The following is a 23179-nucleotide window of genomic DNA, read 5'->3' as shown; positions in this document are numbered from 1 at the left end:
CATTTAGGGAGGGGAAGTCCATTATAATATGCTTATTTTACAGTCTCTCATTGCCTCTCATTTCTCACTGTACAATTAAGGTCTTAAACATATTTGCTAGAGAAAATGTTCCCGCTGGAGCTCCCCTTCGAGAGGTTGAAGAAGCTACCCCCTCCAAGTCGTCTAGCCACTTGCTTTTTTATCTGACCTTCTTCTCGCGTGTGCCTCAGTAGTTGTAAGGGACGTCCACGTGTTTGACTACCTCTCCCTTTCCTACTTTCTTTTGACAAATCCCACCTTTACCTCCTAACACACTCCACTCCCATGTCATTTCCTTCTCTCCCCTTCCTCTCTCTTCCCTTGTCCTATAGTGATAGCTCTTTGGTGGGCTGGGCCTAGTCTACCTAAGCCAAAATATTTTATCCCCTTCATTTCCCATGATACAAAATTTAAAACTTAATGGTTCTTATGGTCTTTTACTTGATGATCCTACTAGCTATCGTTGATTCATGTGACATCTCTTATATCTTACAATCACACGTTCAGACCTATCATACCTAGTGTAGATTCATGGACACCTGTTGGCAACCACATCTTGATGCTGCCCATATGATCCTTCGATACATAAAACCCACTCCAGGCCTAGGGATATTCTTCTCATCCTCTTCCACCACTCAACTCAAGGCTTTATGTGACTCTGATTGGGCAGGTTGCCAAGACATAGGACGTCCTATCACCGGCTATTGCATTTTCATTGTTGATTCACCGTTTCCTGAAAATCTAAGAAACAGAACACGATTTCTCATTCCTCAGCTGAAACAGAGTATCATTCCATGACATCTACTTGTTGTGAGATTGCGTGGCTTCGCTCTCTTTTATGAGATTTACAACTCACCAATCCTTAATCTTCTCTCCTCTTTTCTGATAATCAAGCTGCTTTATACATTGCCATCAATCCTGTTTTGCATGAGCGTACTTAACATATCGAAATTAGTTGTCATATAGTTGGTGGAAAATTACAAGCCAGCATTATTCAAATGCTTCATGTTTTATCATGACATCAGATTGGTGATCTCTTTACAAAATCTCTTGGTGCAGATCAATTTCATTTTCTCATTTACAAGTTGGGTGCTTATAACATTCACACTATACATTAAGGGGAAGTCTGACCGACACGTGATGAGAAATATTAAGATATAAATTAAATAATTAAAATTTACCTATTCTCACCAGTTTAAGCTTTTGTGATAAGTAGTAATTTTAAATCATCACTTGTCCTAAAAACTTCTTTTAAGACAATAAATAATTTCACAACATGCAGACCAAAGAGGCTCTATGAAGCTCTTTTTTCTATTAGACCCACTAATATTTTTCTTTCATGTAATACACTACTTTATTCTTGATATTAACAGCAATTATTAATTTGTGATAATTTTTTTTTTTTTCTACCAAGTGGCTTGTAATCTCCTTATTCTACTCCAATATTTGCCTTCTGTTCTTTCAAACTATGACCAATTATAGACAAATATATATATATATATATATATATATATATATATATATATATATATATATCAGTAAGAAGATTCATGTTTCTCGTCACATGCTACTCAAAACCACATTTATCAAATCGGTACAAAGATAAAAGTGTTTTTTCACCTTTGGATGGGAAAAGATCTTTTTAAATTGTTATTCAAAGTTAAAAGGCTTAAGTGGATAGATAGACGCATCAAATAGGTATTACGACATTATTCCTCATTTAATATTGTCTAAAATATATTACTTGTTTTTAAGAGAGACAGTATTTCCCATTTTATTGATAACCCTCACTTATGACGGGAGAATATCTTTTACAAATGGAAACAAGCTTTGGGATTCCAACAACTTGACATGTTCATATCTCTCCCACTTGAAGTTCCAACAACTTGTGGAGACCTTAATTCCCTTTGAACTAACATGAGTTTTGTATTTTGCACCCTTATTATCAAAATCTTACATGCACTCCAAAATATTAAAAATTGACACTTACTTTTAATTCCGGCAATTAAAAATAGATAAAAGAACTAATGAAATGGCACATAAGGTTAAAAAGAAGAGTAAAGTATTAAGTTTTGTAGTTCAAGTCATGAGTTTAAAGATAAATGATATTTGCAGATATAAAGTACGTAAATATCGCGCACTTTTTTTTAAAAAAAGTAAGTAAATATAGGATCTATATGAAAAAATTAACTTTTTAATAGTGGACCTCACTTTTTTTTAAAAGGATCGCACGACACTTACACAATTCATAACTACAATCTATAACTATACCTAATATTACTCTAAGTGCATGTTTAGAATTGTGGTGAGAAATATAACTTATAGTTTTATGGCATATAACTTATAACTTAAGTAATAAGTTCTACTTTTAAAAATTATTTACTGTTTGGTAAGCATATGTTTAAAATACTTTCAAACATATTACATTTATTTAGAAACAAATTTAAAAAGTGCTTTATGAAGTATAAATGACGATCATTTGATTTGTTAAAGATTATGACTATATCCTTAAAATTTTGAAAGTTGTAATTATCTGAAAGTTGTATGGGTATTTTCGCTCATTGACAGTCTTTTCAAAATTTGAACTACACTACGGATTATTCGGAAAAGCACATTTGAGGACAAGCATCCAAACGTACTTTTTAGCTTATTTGAGATTAAAAAGTACTTCAATATGTAACACCTAAACAATCTAATTTTTTATTAAAGAATTTTTAAGACTATTTAAGCACATTTTAAGATTCCTAATGCAACCCCAAAGAAGTCCTGATTCCTAATGCAACCCCAAAGAAGTCCTGATTCCTAATGCAACCCCAAAGAAGTCCTAAGTGCATGTTTAAGATTGCAATGAGAAATATAACTTATAGCTTTAAGATTTATAACTTTTAACTTAATTAATAAGTTCTATTATTAAAAGTTATTTACTATTTGGTAACTATATGTTTAAAACACTTTCAAACATGTTACATTTATTTGGAAACAAATTTAAAAAGTACTTTCTAATGTAGAAATTACAATTATTTAAATTTTTAAAAATTATGATCATATCCTTAAAAAATTGAAAGTTATAATTAACTGAAAATTATATGGGTATTTTTGTCCATTGATAATCTCTTTAAAATTCGAATTACGTTCTGCATTATCCGGAAAAACACGTTTGAGAAAAAGTATCAAACATACTTTTTAGTTTATTTGAGATTAAAAATATTTTAATTAGCACTGTTCATACGGGCAGGGTTTTTTCCCAGCCCGGTCCGGAACCCGAAAAATCGGATTCCGGCCAGGATCAAAACGGATCCGAAACCCGGATTACAAAACCCGGATCAACACGGTCCAGGTACAAGTTCGGGACCCGGGTACAGGGTTTAAACCCGGTACCCGGGTCTTTTTAGAAAAACCTCGTGTATCTGTATCCCCCCTGACTCACTTCTGTCACCTCTCTCTCTCTCTCTCTCTCTCTCTCTCTCTAGTCTCTCGCTCTCTCTCTCGTTACGCCGCGGTAGAAGCAGAAACCCTAGCCACCGCCATCGTGACCCCTTCGCCGCATCTCTGTCGCACATTTGCCTCTAGGTCGTTGTTCCGGTAATCTCTCTCTATCGCTTGCTCTCTCTGTCTCTCTCTCTCTCACTCACTCAATCCGAAAAAACCCTAGCCTACCTCCCGTGTCAATGAAGAAACCCTAGCCTACCTCCCTCAATGCCGACGAAGAAACCCTAGCCTTTCCCCTCAGTGCCGATCGAAGAAACCCCTCAGTGACCCCAAGGTTTGTTCTCTGCAATTTGGGTTTTTTTTTTGTTATTTTGTGAAACATGAGTATAAAGTATATGCTGTTAGTTTGATAGATCTGGGTTTTTTTTTGTTATTTTGCTAGTAAAATGGCCTAGAGATTAGAACGTATTTCCGCTTGTTGGAAGTTTTTGGGGTTTTTTTTTATGAGAATGTTTGAATATTTGAGTAGTATTTTTATGGGTTTAATCTGTTTGAATGTTTGAGGAGTATCTGTTTAGATCTGTTTAGCTGCAAAATGCTAGAGCCGTGGATTTTGTATCTTTGATTTTTCTAATTTTTTTTTTTAAATTAGTTGTGTTTCTGGGTGGAGTTTGGAAAAAAAATTGGGTCTTTGGTTTCCAAATTATTTTTAGGAAAAGCAAAGATTTTAGAGAGTTAAGCCAGGTTCAATCTAGTTTCAGACTTCAGAAGTTGTAGCCTTCCGCTTGTGGTCCATTCCCATTGCATGTTCTGGTTCATTTACCTGGTAGTCCTCTAATCACGTTTCTATATTTAATTGTGAATATCTATTACAAGTTTCAACCTCATGCATTTATTTTTCTTGTTAAATATCCACTCTGAGGCCAAATTTGAGGATCAGCAACAATTTCTTCAGGGTCATGGTACTGTACCAACTATTTGAACTATAGTTTGTATAAAAATACTTGAAAAAAAAGGTTTGAAATTGCATGCTTCAATGAAACAAAGAGGGTGTGCATCAGTCTGGTTTTGTTGCATGCTTCAGTGAAAAAAAGTTTAGTACGTACTAGCACAAGTACTACTGTATTAAGCAGTTTGATATTCATATTGTTAAGCACTAGAACAAGTACTACTTTATTAAGCATTTTGATATTCATATTGTTAAGCGAGTGAGGACAGAGAGAATGTGTAGCTTTTTGATAGTTGAGTACTACTCTGTTTTATGTACTTGTTTATTAATTTTGCTAAGAGAAGTGGCTGTGGATATGTATTTGAATGAAAACTCTACAAAATATTTGTTAGTGTGGGTGTCTTTGGAAAAAAAAAAAAAGAATCCATTCTCATCTTAATCTTTAATTTATTAAGTAGAATTTGTCTTAATCCTTGTATATAATCATTGTTCAAAACTGTGTTTTGCAGGATCTCTCAGTCAATTTGCTTGAAGTTGCTATTTGGTAGGGAGATTAAATCATAGATGGGGACATGTTTTACTGATTTTGCAATTCATATATTGTAATTTTGTATATTGTAATGTAATGTATAAATATCAAATAATGTAATATGTAATGGATTGTATTGTGATGCATGCATGGATGAATTTATGCATGTAGTATTTAGAACGCATTTAGTATTTAGAACACATTATGCGTTCCAACTTGACTTCTTTAAAAAAAAATAAAGGCTTTTGAATAAAAAATAATTATGATTGGAAATTTTGTGTTTTGCTAATTGAGCTTTTAGAACACAAATATTTTTAATAAAATAAAAGCTTTTACCAAAAAAAAAAAAAAAATCCGGATTATTTGCTACCCAACTTGCTTAGTCAGTCCAACCATACTGTATTCTGCTTTTTCCTCTTTTATCCCTCTTTCTCTCATTTTTTTGGTTAAAGGTTTCAAATATGCATCTACCGAAGAGTAATAACGATTAATTACTGTAAAATATTATTCTATATTTTAACACAATTAAGTTTTTTGAAATATGTATATATTTTACTGTAAAATATGTATATATCTTGCAAGCGAATTTGGACACCAAATCGCTCACTCACTGATACCGATATGTAAAATATCTATTTAATGATACAATATGAATTAAAGATAAAAATAATTTTTATGAAATAGATAATCTTCTTGTCCCTCAAAATTTTTCTTTAACGCGTGAACTCGCTTGTAGCCAGCAATTCTAGAGTTGTTGAAGACACGGAGGCTGTGGGCCTTGATCAGCATTAAAGACAAGGCAAGTAGACAACTGTCGTGGCATGACAGCATAACCAGAGGGCGACTTGGCCTTGTCTTTGTCTCCAAGTGGTATACCATTAGGCCATTGCCAATAAAACCAATTGATAGGTAACTACAACTTCTGGTTTATATATAAATGTGTAGTGTAAAACTCGATCCCCACCCCCCTCCCCGAAAAAAAAAAAAAAAAAAAAAAAAGAGAGAGGCCAAAGTACAGATGCGCAATAAACACACTGACACGGTTATAGCTCAAAAAATAAATGTTAATTAAGCAAACAAGAAGTCGCTAATTCAAGCACTTCTATTGCTCCTTTGTGTTCTCTCACCTCCGTAAATCCGACTCCAAGGTTCCAATTCCCGGGATCATCTACCAGTTGTCCATTCCTTATTTATTGGAGTAACTAGTAAAGCCCCCAATATTTCGAAGCATCATTCTTAACAATAAAATATTTCCAAGCATGACAAAAAAAGGTTTGGATACAAGCAACTCATAATCAATCAGAAAACTCTCTCAAACCAAGTTCAAGGAGTCAGATACAAGAAGATGGAGAACAGAGCGTGTTTTTCCCAAAAGGTTCGAGGCTCCTTCAAGTTCACATACAAAGAAAACAAATACAATATCAGAGTGCTCTTGAGGCTCTTCAGCATTGCTGGCAGTTTATTCCCGCTTTCAAGAGACTTTCAAAGCTTCCTGCATTTTATTGGTAAATAGCATAAGTTCCACTAGGTAAATAAACTCATTGAAAACAATGAAACAAACATGCATGAGGCAGAATGAGAAGACGAGGGAAGCTCAGATTAAATGACCCTCTATTAAAATAAAACTTGACTATCTGTAAGTAGCCGGAAGGCAGGGGTCATGATGATCCAAAAAATGTGGACTCTATCTGCCTAAGAAGTATTAGGTCTAATCTAGCTGCATAAGTTGAATCCTAAAAGATTTTATTCAAAATAAATCTCCAGAGTAGAATAGGAATTGCCCAAAGAGTTTCCGGCTTCAACAATCAATTAGATAGGGTAACGAGCAAAGAACCTATCAACCATGGCAAGAGTTTCCTTGTGCTTGTATTCTGGAGCTAGCAAATTGACCTGCACCCTGTGTGTATATATATATATATATATATATATGTATAAGCTCGGCCATTCAAAGCTCTACAGTTCTAAGAGGCCACTATCATGATTGAGAATGAGCCGGGCGAGAGGGAGAGATGCAAGGCCTCTATTTCTTAACCTTTATCTTTGATTCCCCCCTTTTCATTTTGCCGTTGAAACAACTCCAACCACTGCTAGGCCTATACTTGACACTTGCTCCAATGTTTTCTTTGATTGCTCTTGACTTGACTTTTGCTATAAGGGTGTGGCAGGAAGACTACTATTTAAACCTATATCTTAATATGATAATCATGAAAAAAAGGAGAGGGAGAGAGAGAGAGACTAAAACCTTGTATTAACATTTTCAATATTTAGAATATGAAAAAACAAAACCTCTAGTTTCATATAAAGAACTTGGCATGGCTGAGCTGAACCTCACAACTAAACAAGAACCAGGAATCTATAAAAGGGAAACTTTAAAGAGTGCATATGATCCCAATTGTATAACAGCAGCTACTAATCTGTGCAATATTATGAATACAACACTGATAGCATATTTTGAGGTTCTCAATCCTTTGTGATAAAATTTACCACACCCACCAATCTAGTATGAAAAATGCAAAAAAGATAAGGGAACTTAAAATAAATAAAAATAATACCAGCCACTCTCAAGGCATTAAGGATTTAAGTAAAATGCTTTTTACATCAAGATATGTGGCCAAGAAGCACTACAGTTGTTCCACATAGCGATAACATTGTTGCAGTAAAGCTTGCCAACGCTACAAGAACTGAGATGAACATTCTGTGTTGATTTCACTTCTAGAAATCCAAAAGCAGTGGTTCCACAAAATCAATTCTTGTAGAATATTTAAGATCTTGGCTGTATACGATTTATGTATTAGATGAAACCCAAATGCACACTTTGGCACACACAGAGCCAAATGCACATTTAACTACATATTATAGATCATATACATCAGAAACCGGCTTGAATCTACTCTTGAAATGTTAATTACCTTCCAATTAGCCCAACTTAATAGAATCAACGTATCGAGCACAAGCACAATATCATAAATGTCTTCTAAAAACGTTTTACTTGGAAATTTAAAGCATAGTTATGCAATCTCAACATAAAATGTCTTGTGAACATTTTATCCACACTCACCCACATGTTGTTAAAGCAATGACAGACAAACAAAAGCAAACACAAGCAAATACAAGCAAATCAATCACACAACACAAAATTAATGCGGTTCGGCAACGTGCTTACATCCACAGAGCTGCAGAGGATTTTATTGTATTGAGAAATCACAAAATACACTTTTTGGGACGAAAGTTCACCGTTCAAAACCCTCATAACTACTATTCTATTCATTAAGTATATATTTATAGTGTCATACGACGAAAACCCTAATTTTCACTTTTTTGCGTTATTCGCTCGAACGGAGCATCAAGCATACCTCGAGCAAACTCTCTGTCCAACATTTGCTCGAGCTAGACTCCAACGAACTCTCTATTGAGCTTCGCTCAAGCTACCTATCGCAGGAACATCGAGCAAGCTTTCTGCCTAGCACTTCCTCTTATCACAAACAATGCCAAAAAATTAGGCCAGGGCATTGCCCCCGGACCCCCACAAGGCTTGGGCCAACACACCAAAAAATAAGGCCCCACAAACCCAATACCACCCACCCACACCCAACGGGATGGAGAACTGAAACGATGCAAGCCTGAAGGCAAAGAACTCGCACACCACAGCGAGGCCGTGGTCAGCAAGCTGACAAGTGGGAGGTAAGTGGTAAACTCCAGATATCTATAATAAAGGAAATTTCTATATACTACAACATCATCCCACTATGATGAGGTAGTTTTTTAGTAAAAAGAAGAATAAAAATAAAATAAAATAGAGAGAGAGAGAGAGAGAGAGAGAGAGAGAGAGAGATGATCCAAGGGTGATAGAAACTGAAACTGCCATATTTATGGAATGGGATCAAAGAGAGATAGGAATATATTATATAGCATCACTCGTAAAATAAAACTACCTTAATAATTTAATTATCCCACCATCGACTAGAACGCCAAAAATTGCAGTAATTTAAACCCTTGAAATAATTGTATGATTACTACAAACTCCCACATAAATGTAGAAGAACTAATTACCAGGACGCTAAACCCTCAACGTTAAATTGAAAGGAAACCCTAAAAAGATCATACAGCAGAAATTACACCCGGGGGGTTGGGGAACGTAACCAGAACGTTCGATGCAAAAAATACCTCTCTATTTTTTTTCAATTGCGTCTTCTCTTAATTATGAGCAGCGGCAGAGACCTTCTCGACAAGCTTCTTGTCGCGCCGTTCCATAGCCACATCCCACATGTCGTTGCCGATGTGCTTCGGCTGTAAAAATTAATTACGTAATAAGGGAATTCGGTTAGTCCGAGAAAGAATGATCGATAAAGAATCTCACATTGAAGTAAAGAAAAAAGGGGTTAGAAAATACCCGGCCATGAGCGGCTTTGTGAATGTAATACTGAGCATTACCCATAGCACAGAGCATTCCGGCTATGATTCCCAGAGGTAACGCTGCTTCCAACCATACCCACGACATCTCAGATCTCTCTCTCCCTTGAACTCAACAATCTTCTCCGCTCTCCCTCGCTCTCGAGTTCTTGTCCTATGGATTATTTTGATTTCTGACGCTCCTGCGTCCCTATGTCTAGCCTGCCACCCATCAGCGGCCCAAACAATATGGGCCTTAGGCATCTCTAACAATAATATAAACGCACATAGAAAATTAAAGTATAATAGAGAAAATTATATGTTGTTTGATATTAGAAAGCTAAAAGTCACGCTGCATTGAAGCTCCTGACCACGGTCAGCACGTCGCATTAAATGTTCAGGTTAAAATGGATACAGGCAGGAAGGCTTGACTCTGACAGAGGGAACAAATGCCCCCTCAAAACGTTTTGGCTACGATTGATCTCGTCTCGTCTAGTCTCATTTTATTTTATTTTATTTTATTTTATTTTATTTTATTATTATAATTTTTTTAAATTATTATATAAAATATAATAAATAATTTAATTTTTTTAAATATCAACTCAATTTTATCAAATGTTAAAATATTAAAAAAATATATTTTAACAATTTTTTTCAATTTTCATTTTTTATTTAAAACTATCTCATCTCTAAATTCAAACCAATTTAATATAAAAGCTTCCCACCTAAGTATAAAAACCTCTCTAAACTCTAAGGCTATATTTAGATAGTGAGAATACCTTAAAAGTATTGAGAATGTTTGTGAATAATAATGAAAAAATAATAAAAAAATAATAATAGAATAATAAATAGTAGGTAAAAAGTAATGAATAGTAAAAAAATAGGTGAAAAATAATAATAAAATAAAGAATAGTAGTGAGAATACTTGAGGTACTCTTGGTACCCAAACGTAGCCTAAATATAAAAGTTATTAATATATATATAAGGAGACTAACTTAGTCATCGAAAGCTTTTCAGACAATCATGTCCCTACTTTTTTTTTTTTTTGTGTTTGTAAGTAAAGATCCCGTTTCGAGTCACTAAAACCTTATCCAGAAATACGAAACACGACGTTAACACTTCATTAACAAGAGAATCCATTAGAAGGAGTATTTAGATTTAATAGTACTTGTTCTGATGTATATGGTAATAATAATAATAATAATAATAACCCATACAAGTAATTATATATCTTAGTTTGGTGGTATTTGATTGCTAAGATTTTATTATAAAGTGATTCAATAATTGATCATTGATACAATATTTCAAATTTAAAAACTATTTGGATATTCTACACATTATGTTAAAGCGAATGTTATGAGTTTCTGTGCTAAGATTATGCCAATGACATTCTAAATTAACATTATATTAATTATATATGTAGAGGAACCATACTCCAAGCTGAATTAAAAGAAATTCATCTTCTCAAAAACCTGTTTTCAACTTGCATCTCATCCACATGTATCTCTAGCTGTATATCATCTTTCTTACTTTCATTAATAATAATAATAATAATAATAACAATAATAGGGTGGGGGCAGCAGGCTGCAGCGTGTCCAAACACCAGCCCATCAATCTCGGTCTCCCACTAATTATGGTAAAGTAAGCCAAAATTGCAACATAATTTTAAAACTTTATTATTAAAAAATAATTATAAATTTAGTATTTTTCTTTATGGTCACCATGGGATATTCTCAATTAGCAAAGAAAAAAGTAGTCTGTGAACAACAGTGCAAGACAAGACACGGGAGAGTGCCTGTGCCATTCAAAAACCAAGCTGAAATGTCCAAATCAGATGGAGGCTGAGAAACTCAAATGAGCCAATCAAAACGACGTAGTCGCAATGAGATGTTGAGCAAATGCACTAGTCTCACTACCTAGCTAAATTTTAAGACTGCGTTGGCATGACATCATCAATCATTTTGCCATTGGGGACCTCACCTCGGTCCCCCAAAACACAACCTTGATTTGCTGCATGCCCGACACTTGTCTTCAGCTGCTACATGCGTCTTCTGACTCCATTCACAGATGACGTTGCGGTAAAAACTTAAAAAAATAAGACCACGGCCAATCCTTCTCTCCTATATTTCCTTCCCCACTGTGTGATAAGTTTGCTGCTGAATCTTTACCCTGGTTTTAGGTAAAACGTCCACTTGTTTCCACTCTTCAGTCTCCGCTGCCCTTCAACCCCCCTATCTCACAGACGTAGGATATAAAAGGGAAATTAGTGAAAAAAAATAGAAACTAATTTAAGATTTTGTTTCCCTTTCTACAAATTTGACAGAGAGCTGTCGACCCCTTTCTTTTTTCTCTTCTTTTTTTTTTTTTTTTTTTTTTTTTTTTCTATCTTTTTCCCCCCTTCTCTTAATACAGGCCCTCTCTATCGATGGTTCTTTGTTTCTCCTTTTTCTTCTGCAATAAGAGCAACTAAAACCTTTTTCGAATCCATTCCTTTGTTTGTTCAAATTTCATATAGAAAAAGGGAAATCCATGTCAGGTCTGTATAATCCCAACTTCTCACCAGCAAGAGCTGCTTCACCACAGATTAGAAGCACCCCAGATGTTGACAGGTACGCTTCCAGAAACTGTTATTATCTTACAATTAAAGCAGATAGAATCAGAGACCAAAGCATAGACTTAATTAAGTTGATGATTTTTTTTTTTTTTTGGTGGAGTCGATATTATGTGTATCTGAAAATGCTCTTTTGATCTTTTGTTGTTCGTTGTTCTGTAGTCAGTACTTGTCAGAGTTGCTGGCAGAGCATCAAAAGCTTGGGCCTTTCATGCAAGTGCTTCCGATATGTAGTCGACTGTTAAATCAAGGTCACTTCTTAAAGCTCTGAATTTTGGATCTGGGTTTTTCTAGGTTTTCCTTTTTCTTATTCCTTTCCACAGTAACATTGCTATTGGGATAAGAAATGTGACTGTTTATATTGGTTTAGATCGGTCTAGTTGTTGTTTAAATTTTAACCGTATGAACATGGCCATTGGCTTCCTCAATCCTTGATCACGATTATTGGATTTTATGGTACAAGTGTCTGCACTGGCCTGACGATATGGAAACCCTTTGTTTGAACCCTTGGGTGCAAACAATTTCTACGGGCAACGGCCCATTGTAAAAATTTACCTGACCTGTGTGATGGGGGTGCATTATACAGGTCGGGTAAAAGACATGTTGCGTTTGCACGGTCTCCAGGATTCACATCGTCTTATGTATGGTCTGGAGGTGATAATTGGTATAAAAATATATTTGATTGCATGGAGTCTGTAAAAATATTTGTACTGGGGTTGTTTTGACTAGATAGGGGTGGTCTTGGTTAATAATTTGTGGGATGAAGTCTGAAACAAAAGTGTAAAATGCTGGAGCTAGTAACGTCAAACATGTTGATTGGTCCTTTGAATTTCAATAGACTCAGATTCTTTGCCATTGTATGAGGCCATGAACATTGCGTGCTTTATATCCCCTAGGGGTTGTCGACTCAAGTGGTAAAGGCCTTGGGCTTGGAGTTATGCCCCCCAGGTCTAAGGTTCAAATCCTTTTGGGTACAAACAATCTCTAGGGGCCATTGGACTGGGGGGTTTTTCCCCTTGAATTACCTGAGGTGCCCTTGCGGGAAACTCTTTGCCGAATGCCTATGCACCCCCGGATTAGTCGGAATGCCGTTTGACACCTGGTGTCAATAAAATAAAAAATAATATATATAATAATAATAATAATTAAAAAAAAAAAAAAAACAGCATAAGCTGGTAATGAGAATGCTGGGCTGAGTCTGGTATGTCTGCATGCAGTCTATTGAGTAATTTATCACTTGCTACTTGTGATTCTGGAGTTTGCTAGTGTTTTAGCCCTAACAAGTTTATGTACATGAGTTTAAGACCAAAGTGAGTTGATCCAGGCTATCAAGCCAAGCCTGGATCAACTGAGTAGTTGTCCTTCATGGGCTCCTTGCTGAGGAGAACTAAGACATTTTACTTTATCTTCTACCCAATCTACCTATGAGTGGTTCTGGCATTTAAGTTGTCTCCTTAAACAAAGATGACTAGAAGTAACTGAGGGCTTTTCCTACTTCATTTTGCAACATTCTTCAAATTCCATCATTTCAACAATGCCTTCGCCTTTAGTACTGTATCTCCAAGACTGCAGGTCAACTTCTCATATGAGATGCTCTTTAACATGCAGAGATCTTACGAGTTTCTGGATTGATGTCCAACCAAGGTTTTGGCGACTTTGACAGACTTCGGCATAGAAGCCCTAGTCCCATGGCTTCTTCAAACCTTATTTCAAGTGTAACTGGGACAGGATTCAGTAGCTGGAATGGCCTTCAACCAGAGGTAATTGTGTATCTGATTTTTAATATTTCATTTTTGGTGCCCTCTACTTCTCTTTTTTTTTCACGTTTTAAAGTTATGCAACTTTCAACAGATAAACTACCCGTGGGTAGCCCAAGTGGTAAGGGTGAACTTGTGAGCCCCATGTCAAAGATTTGATTCCCCCTGTGATCAAACTACGATTTAAGTGGGAGGCCATGGCAGTGGGTTGCTGTACTAGTCTCCCCGGGGATTTACGTTCCATGGGTGAGTCCTAAGGGCTCTACCATGGCGTGGTTCCCCTTCATCGAAAAAAACAAATAAACTTGCAAGATGTGTGTCATATGCATATGATCTGAGATTAAGTCAATATTTTTTAAACATGACGTTTGACTTCACATGTCAATTTTATAGATTGCTCAATGCATAGATTTGGAAAGCAATAGATACTGATAGAGAGCACGTTAGTGACTAATCCTGCCTATTTGTTTTTTTTTTTTTTTTTTTTTTTTCCCGTCTAAGCTTTAGATGAGGTCCTTTGGTCATCATAGGAGATCTTCTTGAGGAGCTTAGAAGTGGATGGGCATTTTTGAAGTGGTTATATAGATGACAGGTCAATAAAGGCTGCAAAAGTTATCCCATTCTCTCCATTCTAACACTGAAGTGAATGAATCCACTGATATTTTTGACATGTGGGCCTAATTTTTACTTCCTCAATACGTAACCTAATGAGGAAAGTGGTCAATAGAGGAAGTGGAAAGTTTTTTGTGAGCATCCAGCCTAGAATATGCAATTTCCATGGCTTACAACCTTTGCCCCGAGTCCCTCTGTTGTCACATAGAATATGCTATTGCACTAGGTAGCTTAAAGATGACATCATTTGAATGAATGAGTTAAACTGATGAAGGGCCATACGCATCCTTCTGTTTTACTCATTATCATCGATCTATCCAAGCCCTTATTTTGCAATTTTCTCATTCTCGAATAAATTGATATTTTATCACTTTTCTCCTCTTATTATTCTAGAAATACATGGCCCACAAGGAGGGTACTGCATGTACGTCTATGGTCCTAGTGCGATATTTCTGCTTATACAGATGAATTTTTATTTAATGTTCCTCCTGTATTTGTGAACCACATGCTATTTTTTCTTTAGTTTTTTTTTCTATTATCCAAACTTTTTGAAATTCTAAAAACAATTTAAAGCACCTTTCATTACATTACAGAGATTAACTGGACCCCCGGGAATGACGATGGACTGGCAAGGTGCACCTGCAAGCCCTAGCTCATACACTGTCAAGAGGATTTTGCGTTTGGAAATTCCTGTTGATACTTACCCAAATGTGAGCTTTGTACAAATTCTACTTTATAAAGCTAAAATTTCCTTAGATATCCGCATGTTTCAGTAGATCAAAATCTAATTACACTAAACTGCTTCTTTCCTTACGGATTTTAGTTCAACTTTGTTGGGCGGCTTCTGGGCCCTAGAGGCAATTCCCTGAAACGGGTGGAAGCAACTACAGGTTGCCGTGTATACATTAGAGGGAAAGGGTCAATAAAGGATCCAGACAAGGTAAATACACTACATCTCTGTTTCCTATAGTGCACTGCTATTAGAATTTATATTTTTTAATGAGTATTCATGCAAAACTGACGTAGAAATATAGTGAGGTTCTTATGGACTTTGGTATTGTAACACCCCCTTCCCGTAGGCTAGGAGTGCCACGTATTTTCCATAAAAATAATCCGGTAATAGATTCCATAATTTCATAATTTAAAAAAACTGAACTTTTATTATGCGGAAAAATGTCTAATAAAACTGTCTTCCAAAACATTAAATGAAATAAACTGAAATAATTTCATGTTATAAAAACATGTTTATTTTAGAAAGTCTGAACTAAAAAAATAAATGCTCCTTCTACTCCTGGCCTGCCTGCTCGTAATCATCATCTTCACCTGGGTGGTTTAAAAAAACATGAAAACAAACTAAAATGAGTCGATGACTCAGTAAGAAATCTATCACAACGTAAACGTAATAAACATAAGATTTTCATAACAACTTTCATGCTGAGCTTAAAATTCATGACTGTTCATACTGATGCTTATGCTATGTATGACTGTTTTAACTGACTGATCTGACTGATTTATCTGATTTAACTGATTTATCTGACTGGCCAACACACTTAACCCTGTGTGCAAGGTTGTGCACCAGCCCCACTTCCCGCTGCAGCAAGGGGAACTGCTGATAGTATTCTAGCATACTATGGTGGACCACGACTGAGTTTATGGCTTGCACACCACCCTGAACTGAACTGAACTGCATTGGTACCATGCATCTGAATGACCATCTTATTAACTGATCTGATATTATCTTACACTTGAATTTAAGGTGGCTTACGTGTCTTATACACATGAGATGCATGACATACTACATACATAACCATAAATTCTGAATTAAAACATGATGCGGAATGACATGGTCGTATGCTATGCTAGATGACATGCTTGCATATGACATGAGCGGTTCATAAATAGTGGCTATCAATGAACTGGCTTGGATAATACATACATATAAGCTAACTGTGATGATCCTAATTTATGATCAAATTTACTTACCTCGCTGCGTGTCTTCTTGAATAATACTTCGTAACTTGAGACCTATATTCAATAAATAACTATCACTAAATTGTTTGGAAAATAAATAAATGCTAATATCTTACTTAACAAATTTCGAAATTCTAAAATATAGTCAAACCAATATTTGTTTAACACTAAAATCAATAATTCATAGTATTTAAATTACTTAAAATACTAATTTATAATTTAGTAGAAATACTCGAGCTATTTTAAAATAATTCACAAAAAAAAAACTTAAATTCTTAAACTAAGTTTCATTTCTCAACATAATTATTAAATCTTATAAGAAACTTAACAAATTCCACTAACTTCTTAACATAGAAATTTTATTAAAATCTTACTAAATTGACAAAGGAAATTTAACTCAAATATTAGACTTAACATTTATACTTTAAAACATATTTCCAATTCTTTAAACATTTTTATTTTATTAAAAATGAACCTTTAATTAACTATATTTATTTAACAAAAATAAACTCAACTAGTAATATTAAACTCAATAAAAATCACTAAAATAATTAATGAAATAAAATAAGATCAAGTCTAACTTAAAATATAAGTTCAATCAAACATTATTATAATCTGCAAAAAGTCAAAACTCTGGCCCATAAATATAATACTCTACTACATGAGCCCAAACAGGAAATAAGCCCATCCCAACCTCATACGGGCCTAAGGCCCAAGGCCCATCAAAAAGAAACCCACGGGTTCTTCAAGAACCCGAGTACACGGCAACCAAATAACACAAAGAGTAGAGAGAAAGGGTCTGCGATGGTCCGAAACTCACCAAGAGGGAGGGGCTGACTCGGCGACGGCCCTGGGTGGTTGGGAGTGGCCGGCGGCGCGACTGGGGGTTCCTATGGTGGTGCGGCACCTAGTGAGAGAAAGAGAGAGAGAGAGAGAGAGCTGTGGCGGCCGAGGCCTTACCGGAGAAATGAGTGGCTCGACGGGGGTTGTGGGTCGGCGGCTTCTGTGTCGTCGAGGAGAGGTTCGGCGCCTCTTGAGGTGGCCACCGAGTAGAAGGGGCGACGGCACTGGTTCGGTAACAGGGGTTTTTCGCAACTCACAAGTTTGTCTTCTCATGTACAGGTAAGCACGTTTTATAATGGTAGGTGATAGAGAATTAGAGAAACCCTAGAAGAGCATAGCCGTGCACATGCAAGAGAGTGGAGACGTGCATGTATAGAAGATACTGGGCAACAGAGTTGGATTTTCCACTAGGATGCTAGCGAAAATCACTGAGACAAATACGGGTTTGGTGGTTTGAAGTTCTCAAACAGAGGCTAACAATGTGATGAGGTTCGGTGACTAGAAGAAAAAATTAAACTTTAAATTTCAAATCAAAACCGTAGTAAACATAATCTGATACACTTTAGAAATCCTTATTAAAACAAAACTCTAACAAATCATAATAGCAACTATAATAGAAAATATGAAGATAAAGTAAATATAAATTCTGATAAAACTATAATCATAAAAATATAAATTCTAAAAATATAAGATTACTAGGAAAAATTACTTATATACCCTAAAACCAAAACTGATATGTCACAGGTATGATCTTTTTCCAGTTTAAGACTGGTTTTAATTTGCCTGCTAAGTTATTTTCTGTTCTTTTCAACCTCAAGGAAGAAAAGCTAAGGGGAAGGCCAGGCTATGAGCACCTGAATGAACCACTCCACATTTTAATTGAGGCCGATTTACCTGCCAGTGTTGTTGATATAAGATTGAGGCAGGCACAGGAAATCATTGAAGAATTACTCAAACCAGTGGTATATATCTCTAGCAAAGTTCTTATCGCTTTCTATTTTGGAAGTCCATGTAACTTTATCACAGCTGGTTAGTTATCATTGTTTGTAACGTATTCTGAAACTTTATCATTTCACTGCTTGTTTGTTGCTCTTGGAGGCAGTTTATATATTTGGAAAGTTTAATGAAAATTGAAGCATTCACTTAATGAAGCTTCAGAGGAGTCTGCTCTTCCATTTGATGAATCTCACTTTAGGGAGTGGGGCTAGCAAATAAGCATGCAAACACTATTAAAGCTCTATATTTTTTCCTTTCATATTAGCCTTCAGCTCTGTCTGAGATTCATCACTTTCCTGTGAGAAGTGAGGAAGGGCCTTTTTGCAGATTGAAAGACAAGAATTGGTTCAAGACGCTATCCTTCACCTTTTTCATTGATACTTTACATTAGGGTTTGATTTAGCAAGTATAGTGATTTCTTTGTATAAGTTTTTCCCACGCACAGCCTCACAGATTTGAGTTTGAAAAACAAGATTGCTCTAACTTTGTTGAGTAATGAGCAGAAGTCTCCCCTCCATTCTCCTTGCATTAACTGGGTACCATTTTTTGGTCCAATTTTGATGTAAACTCTCCATATTGTTTTTTTAATGTAATCTTCAATGCGCAGGATGAGTCCCAGGATTATATTAAGAGGCAGCAGTTGCGTGAATTAGCTATGCTAAATTCAAATTTCAGAGAAGAGAGTCCTGGGCCAAGCAGTAGCATCTCCCCTTTCAACTCAAGTGGCATGAAACGTGCAAAAACAGGACGCTGAGTGCTCATATTTGTTTGGGCTGATATGTTTTCTACTCTGCTCCAGAAATTCTGGCTGAAAATACCTCGTGCTACCTCTCGCTTCAGCACGGCTACAAGAATAGGCCGACCGTCGGTCCATGGTAAATGAGCTTTCTGGTGGGTTGTTCTTTTCCTTTTCTTTTGAGAACAGAAAGAAGAAGAAAATAATGCAAAAAGAAAAAATTATATAGTTGAATTTAGGTTTATTGGGGCCAGTTTTTTTCTGTAAACTTTTTGTACACATTCATTGGATTTATTCTTGTGTTAGTGGCTTTTGAGAAGTGTGGAAAATATATATTAAAGAAGCAAAGTATTAGGCATTGAGACGATGAACGTCCTGTTCCATAGTTGGCTTAAATTATGTTACTTGTCTGTCTCAATTTGTCTGATATATATTAAGAAAAGAAAATGATGCAGAGTGGATTGGCCATCTCTTGATGGCTTGAATCTGTAGACTTATATCAGGTAATTGGTACCTTAATTTTTCGGTAAAATATTTATCCGAAGACCGAAGTATAACTGAACAGTGCATCTGGGGACCTGACCCGTGACCACTGCATATTTACACCATCCAATCTATATATGACACGTGCGTTTTCTAAGAAGTATAAAATAGAAGTGAGTGTAGGTAATGAATTTTGTGTACCTCCCAATGTTTTGAATACCGTACCGGATGCCATACCGGTCAAGGTACTGGAACGAAATATTTCGGTACTGGTACCATTTCGTGTACCGTTTCGGAATAGTCGATATATGAATAAATTATATATATATATATGTATATAAATTATAAATAGTCTAGTCTTAATTGAGGGTCAAAAAATGAGATTGTAGTATGAAAAAAAAATTAAGATCGAAATATCGGCTGGTACAGGTCGAAATATTAGCCGGTACGGTCGATACCAACCGGTATTTGGGCCGGTATGAAATATATATAGTACCTGTACCGGCCCAGTACGGTATTAATAACAGTGGTACCTCCTCCCCCATTCTCTCTTTCTTACCCCTCCCCCTCTCTCTCTCTCCCCTCTGAATGTATGATATTTTCACGCTCTCTCTCTCTTCAAGCCAAAGTAACTCTCATTTTCTCTCACCTCCCTTTTTTTTCAACTATGAGTATTGAAGAATAGTGATAATTGGCACTTTCTATAGAGATGAAATGTAGACTCGGATAGAACAAGCAAACCAGCAAAAACCCACAAAAGCTGTTAATAACTTAGAGATATATAGCTTGGATTTGTTTCACGCTTATAATCCAAGTCTCTCAGTCTTGATCACTCAATCTAACTTAAACCTATTTGAAACAAAACTACTCTAACAAGAAAAGAGATCAGAAAAGAAAAGGGGTAGCAATAATTTAAAACTGATTTACAACATTCATTTAGATGGATTGAGAATGTGGTAAGAGCCATTAGTTGAAAGCCACATCCTTTCTAAGTTTCATGTCTGTTTACTAGGGTAGATCTCTTGACCTGTTGAGGAGAGAGAGCTTTGCGGCAAGGAAATAGTTTCGAGCTTGAGAGAGAGAGAGAGAGAGAGAGAGCAACTGACGGAAAGGGAGAAGGTTTTGGAAAGGGCTTTAGGAGAAATGATTCTCTCGACTCGCACCCATTGTAAATAAGTTTAAGTCTCCAACATGTCATCTTTGGGAGGGTTTAGAAGCCAATAAATCTTGACACAAAGTCTATCAATACATGTCCTTTCAAAGTGCTTTGAGGGACATAGTATGTTAAACTCACTTAGCTCCATAGCCCAATTGATCAATTGACCTGATATATCTGGTCAATGGAGTATTTTTTTCACATGAGTTTTCGTGAGGACCCGTATAGGGTGAGCTTGGAACTATGGTTGCAGTTGCCTTGCTGTCGTTACCAATGTGAAGATAAGTTGCTCTATGCATGGGTATTTTGCTTCAGCACCTCGAAGGCCCAATTGGTGCAGTAAACTGGGCTTGGTTTCCCCTCATCATCATGTACCAACACTAAGGACAGTGTGTGTGGAGAGACAGATAGGTACAAGCACAACACTTTGCCTGGCTTGGCCTGGCTTAGGAGGGGAGGATTGGCAAGGTAGGTTTTGAGGGCTTTGAATGCCTTGTCGCTTTCATTGTTCTAGCCCTGCGCCTTTCGTAACACCTTGAAAACGGGGAGGCACTTGTCCGTAGACCTGGACACAAATTTGTTGAGGGCGGCCACCCTCCCTACTAGCCATTGTACATCATTAATACTTCATGGAGGTGCCATAGAGAGAATGGCGTCCACCTTCTCTGGGTTTAATTCTATCCCCCTTTCTGATACTAGGAAGCCAAGGAACTTCCCTCAACTCACACTGAAGGCACATTTGGCCAGGTTAAGCTTCATTTGGTACCGCCGTAATATTGCAAAAGCCTCCCGGAGATCGGCTAGGTGTTTTGCCGAAGTCTTAATTTTTATAAGCAAGTCGTCCATATATACTTCCATGTTCCGGTCAATCTGCTCCTTAAACATCCGACTCACAAGTTGCTAATAAGTCGCCTTGGCGTTCTTTAGGCCGAATGACATAGCTTTATAGCAATAAAGGCCTTTATCGGTGACGAACGACGTCTTTTCTTCAATGTTAGGGTTCAGGCAAATCTGGTTGTATCCAAAATAAGTATCCATAAAGCTCAACATTTGGTGGCCTGCGGTCGAGTCCACGATCAGATCTATTCGCGACAAGGGAAAGTTGTCTTTGGGATAGGCCTTTTTTAGGTTGGTGAAGTCCACACACATCTTCTACTTGTCACTGACCTTTTTAATTAGCACAACATTGGACAGCCACTCAGGGTAGTGGGCTTCCCGAATGAACCCTGCGGCCAAGAGGCAGTCTACCTCCTTGGCGATAGCAGCGCATTTTTCTGCATTGAAACTATGGTGCTTCTATCTTAATTTTCCTTGCTTCAAGATCCACACACAAGTTGTGTTGGATGATGTCGTGATCAATCCTATGCATGTCTTCGTGGATCCATACAAATACATCCTGATGCTTGGCCAACAACTGTCTCATGACCTGTCGCATATCAGGTTCTAAGCTTTCGCCTATCTTAACCATGGCCCCCGACTAGTCGTCGAACATGTGGATTAGCTTGAGTGGCTCGTCTGGCTCGCCACGCATTAGCGCTTGTTTGTCCATGACTTTTTCCTCTTCCGAGACAAGCTGGGGAGGCCATGGGAGGTCATCATTTCCTTGTCTAGCAGGCTTTATCGAATGAATGCTCATTTGGGGCTTTAGCTCTTGCATGTAACATTCTCAAGCTATTACTTGTTCTCTTTTGACTTCCCCTACTCTTATCGCAGTGGGAAACTTCATCTTCAAATGGTGGGTGGACGTCACCGCCTTCAATCTGTTTAGTGTTGGTTGCCCTAGAATGACATTGTAGGATGAGGTGGCTTTTACCATTATAAAATTTGCCATAGTAGAAGAAATGTGTAAGTGTTCTCCTGCCAACACCGAAAGGGTGATGACTCCCACAGGTTAGACCACGTCTCCCGTGAACCCCTTCAGCAACATGGGCGCTGGCCGTAGGGGAGCCAGATTGATACTCACGAGACTGAAAGCCTCCCAAAAGAGTATATCTGCCAAGTTACCGTTGTAGATGAGAATCCTTTGAAGAGTGAAATTGGCTACCAGCATGGTGACCACCAACGCGTCATCATGAAGGTGGAGGCTCCTTGACACATGATTAATGTGGCAGTTTCATTCTTCCTTATAGGTCTGTTCTGCCACATATATTTCCTGAAAGCATGCCCTTTTCACGTGCGCTTTTCTACTGGAAAAAGTGGATCCTCCCCTACAAACCCTCCAGCGATGGTCTTGATTTTGCCCGGGGGAAGACCTTGACATGGGGGGTTCATGATTGGTCTTGTTGAACCCCTCGCCCTTCTTGCCTTCTTGGGCTCTCACTTCTTCTTATTCGATCATACCCGCTTTGGCCCTGCTCCTGCTTATCCTGCCGGTTTTGTCTATTTACCCATGGCGATTCCCCCTCCTTTCATTTAGGGTTTTGCATTATATTGTGCCTTGGGTGGAAGTCCTGTGAAAATGACAATAGTGGCCTTCTCTTTCTCGTGCTTTTGCTTCCCGGGTGGGGTGGTTCCTTTTTCTATCGTCAATGCTGGTCGGTCGTGGCGAGGACCAGTATCTTTTGTTGATGAAGGCAGGTCGTGCCTATGCTCTTGTCAACCTGGCCCCCCTTATCCATTAGCTTCGTCTAGGCTGGGGCTTTGGCCTTTTTGTCGGCCTGTTCCATCTTCGTTTTCCTCAGTGTCTTCAGCATTGATGAA

At 37.1% G+C, this 23179-nt stretch overlaps 2 protein-coding genes across 2 annotated transcripts; one reads left to right on the top strand and one right to left on the bottom strand.

Annotated features, from left to right (window-relative positions):
- Positions 1-6214: 6214 nt before the first annotated feature.
- On the bottom strand, positions 6215-9500 carry LOC121267580 (NADH dehydrogenase [ubiquinone] 1 alpha subcomplex subunit 1). Its single transcript, XM_041171502.1, has 3 exons — positions 9316-9500; positions 9090-9212; positions 6215-6417 (listed from the first exon to the last, which is right to left on the bottom strand). The coding sequence occupies exons 1-2, from the start codon at positions 9421-9423 to the stop codon at positions 9120-9122; spliced, it is 201 nt and encodes a 66-aa protein (XP_041027436.1). The 5' UTR covers positions 9424-9500; the 3' UTR covers positions 6215-6417; positions 9090-9119.
- A 1934-nt stretch (positions 9501-11434) lies between these two features.
- Positions 11435-19254, top strand: LOC121267577 (KH domain-containing protein At2g38610). Its single transcript, XM_041171497.1, has 7 exons — positions 11435-11923; positions 12088-12176; positions 13534-13685; positions 14888-15004; positions 15118-15234; positions 17927-18070; positions 18712-19254. Exons 1-7 carry the CDS (start codon positions 11844-11846, stop codon positions 18856-18858), a joined length of 846 nt encoding a protein of 281 aa, XP_041027431.1. The 5' UTR covers positions 11435-11843; the 3' UTR covers positions 18859-19254.
- Positions 19255-23179: the final 3925 nt, after the last annotated feature.

Source organism: Juglans microcarpa x Juglans regia, chromosome 5S (genome assembly GCF_004785595.1).
Source record: "Juglans microcarpa x Juglans regia isolate MS1-56 chromosome 5S, Jm3101_v1.0, whole genome shotgun sequence".
Taxonomy (NCBI): domain Eukaryota; kingdom Viridiplantae; phylum Streptophyta; class Magnoliopsida; order Fagales; family Juglandaceae; genus Juglans; species Juglans microcarpa x Juglans regia.
This window is presented reverse-complemented; position numbering and strand designations above follow the sequence as displayed.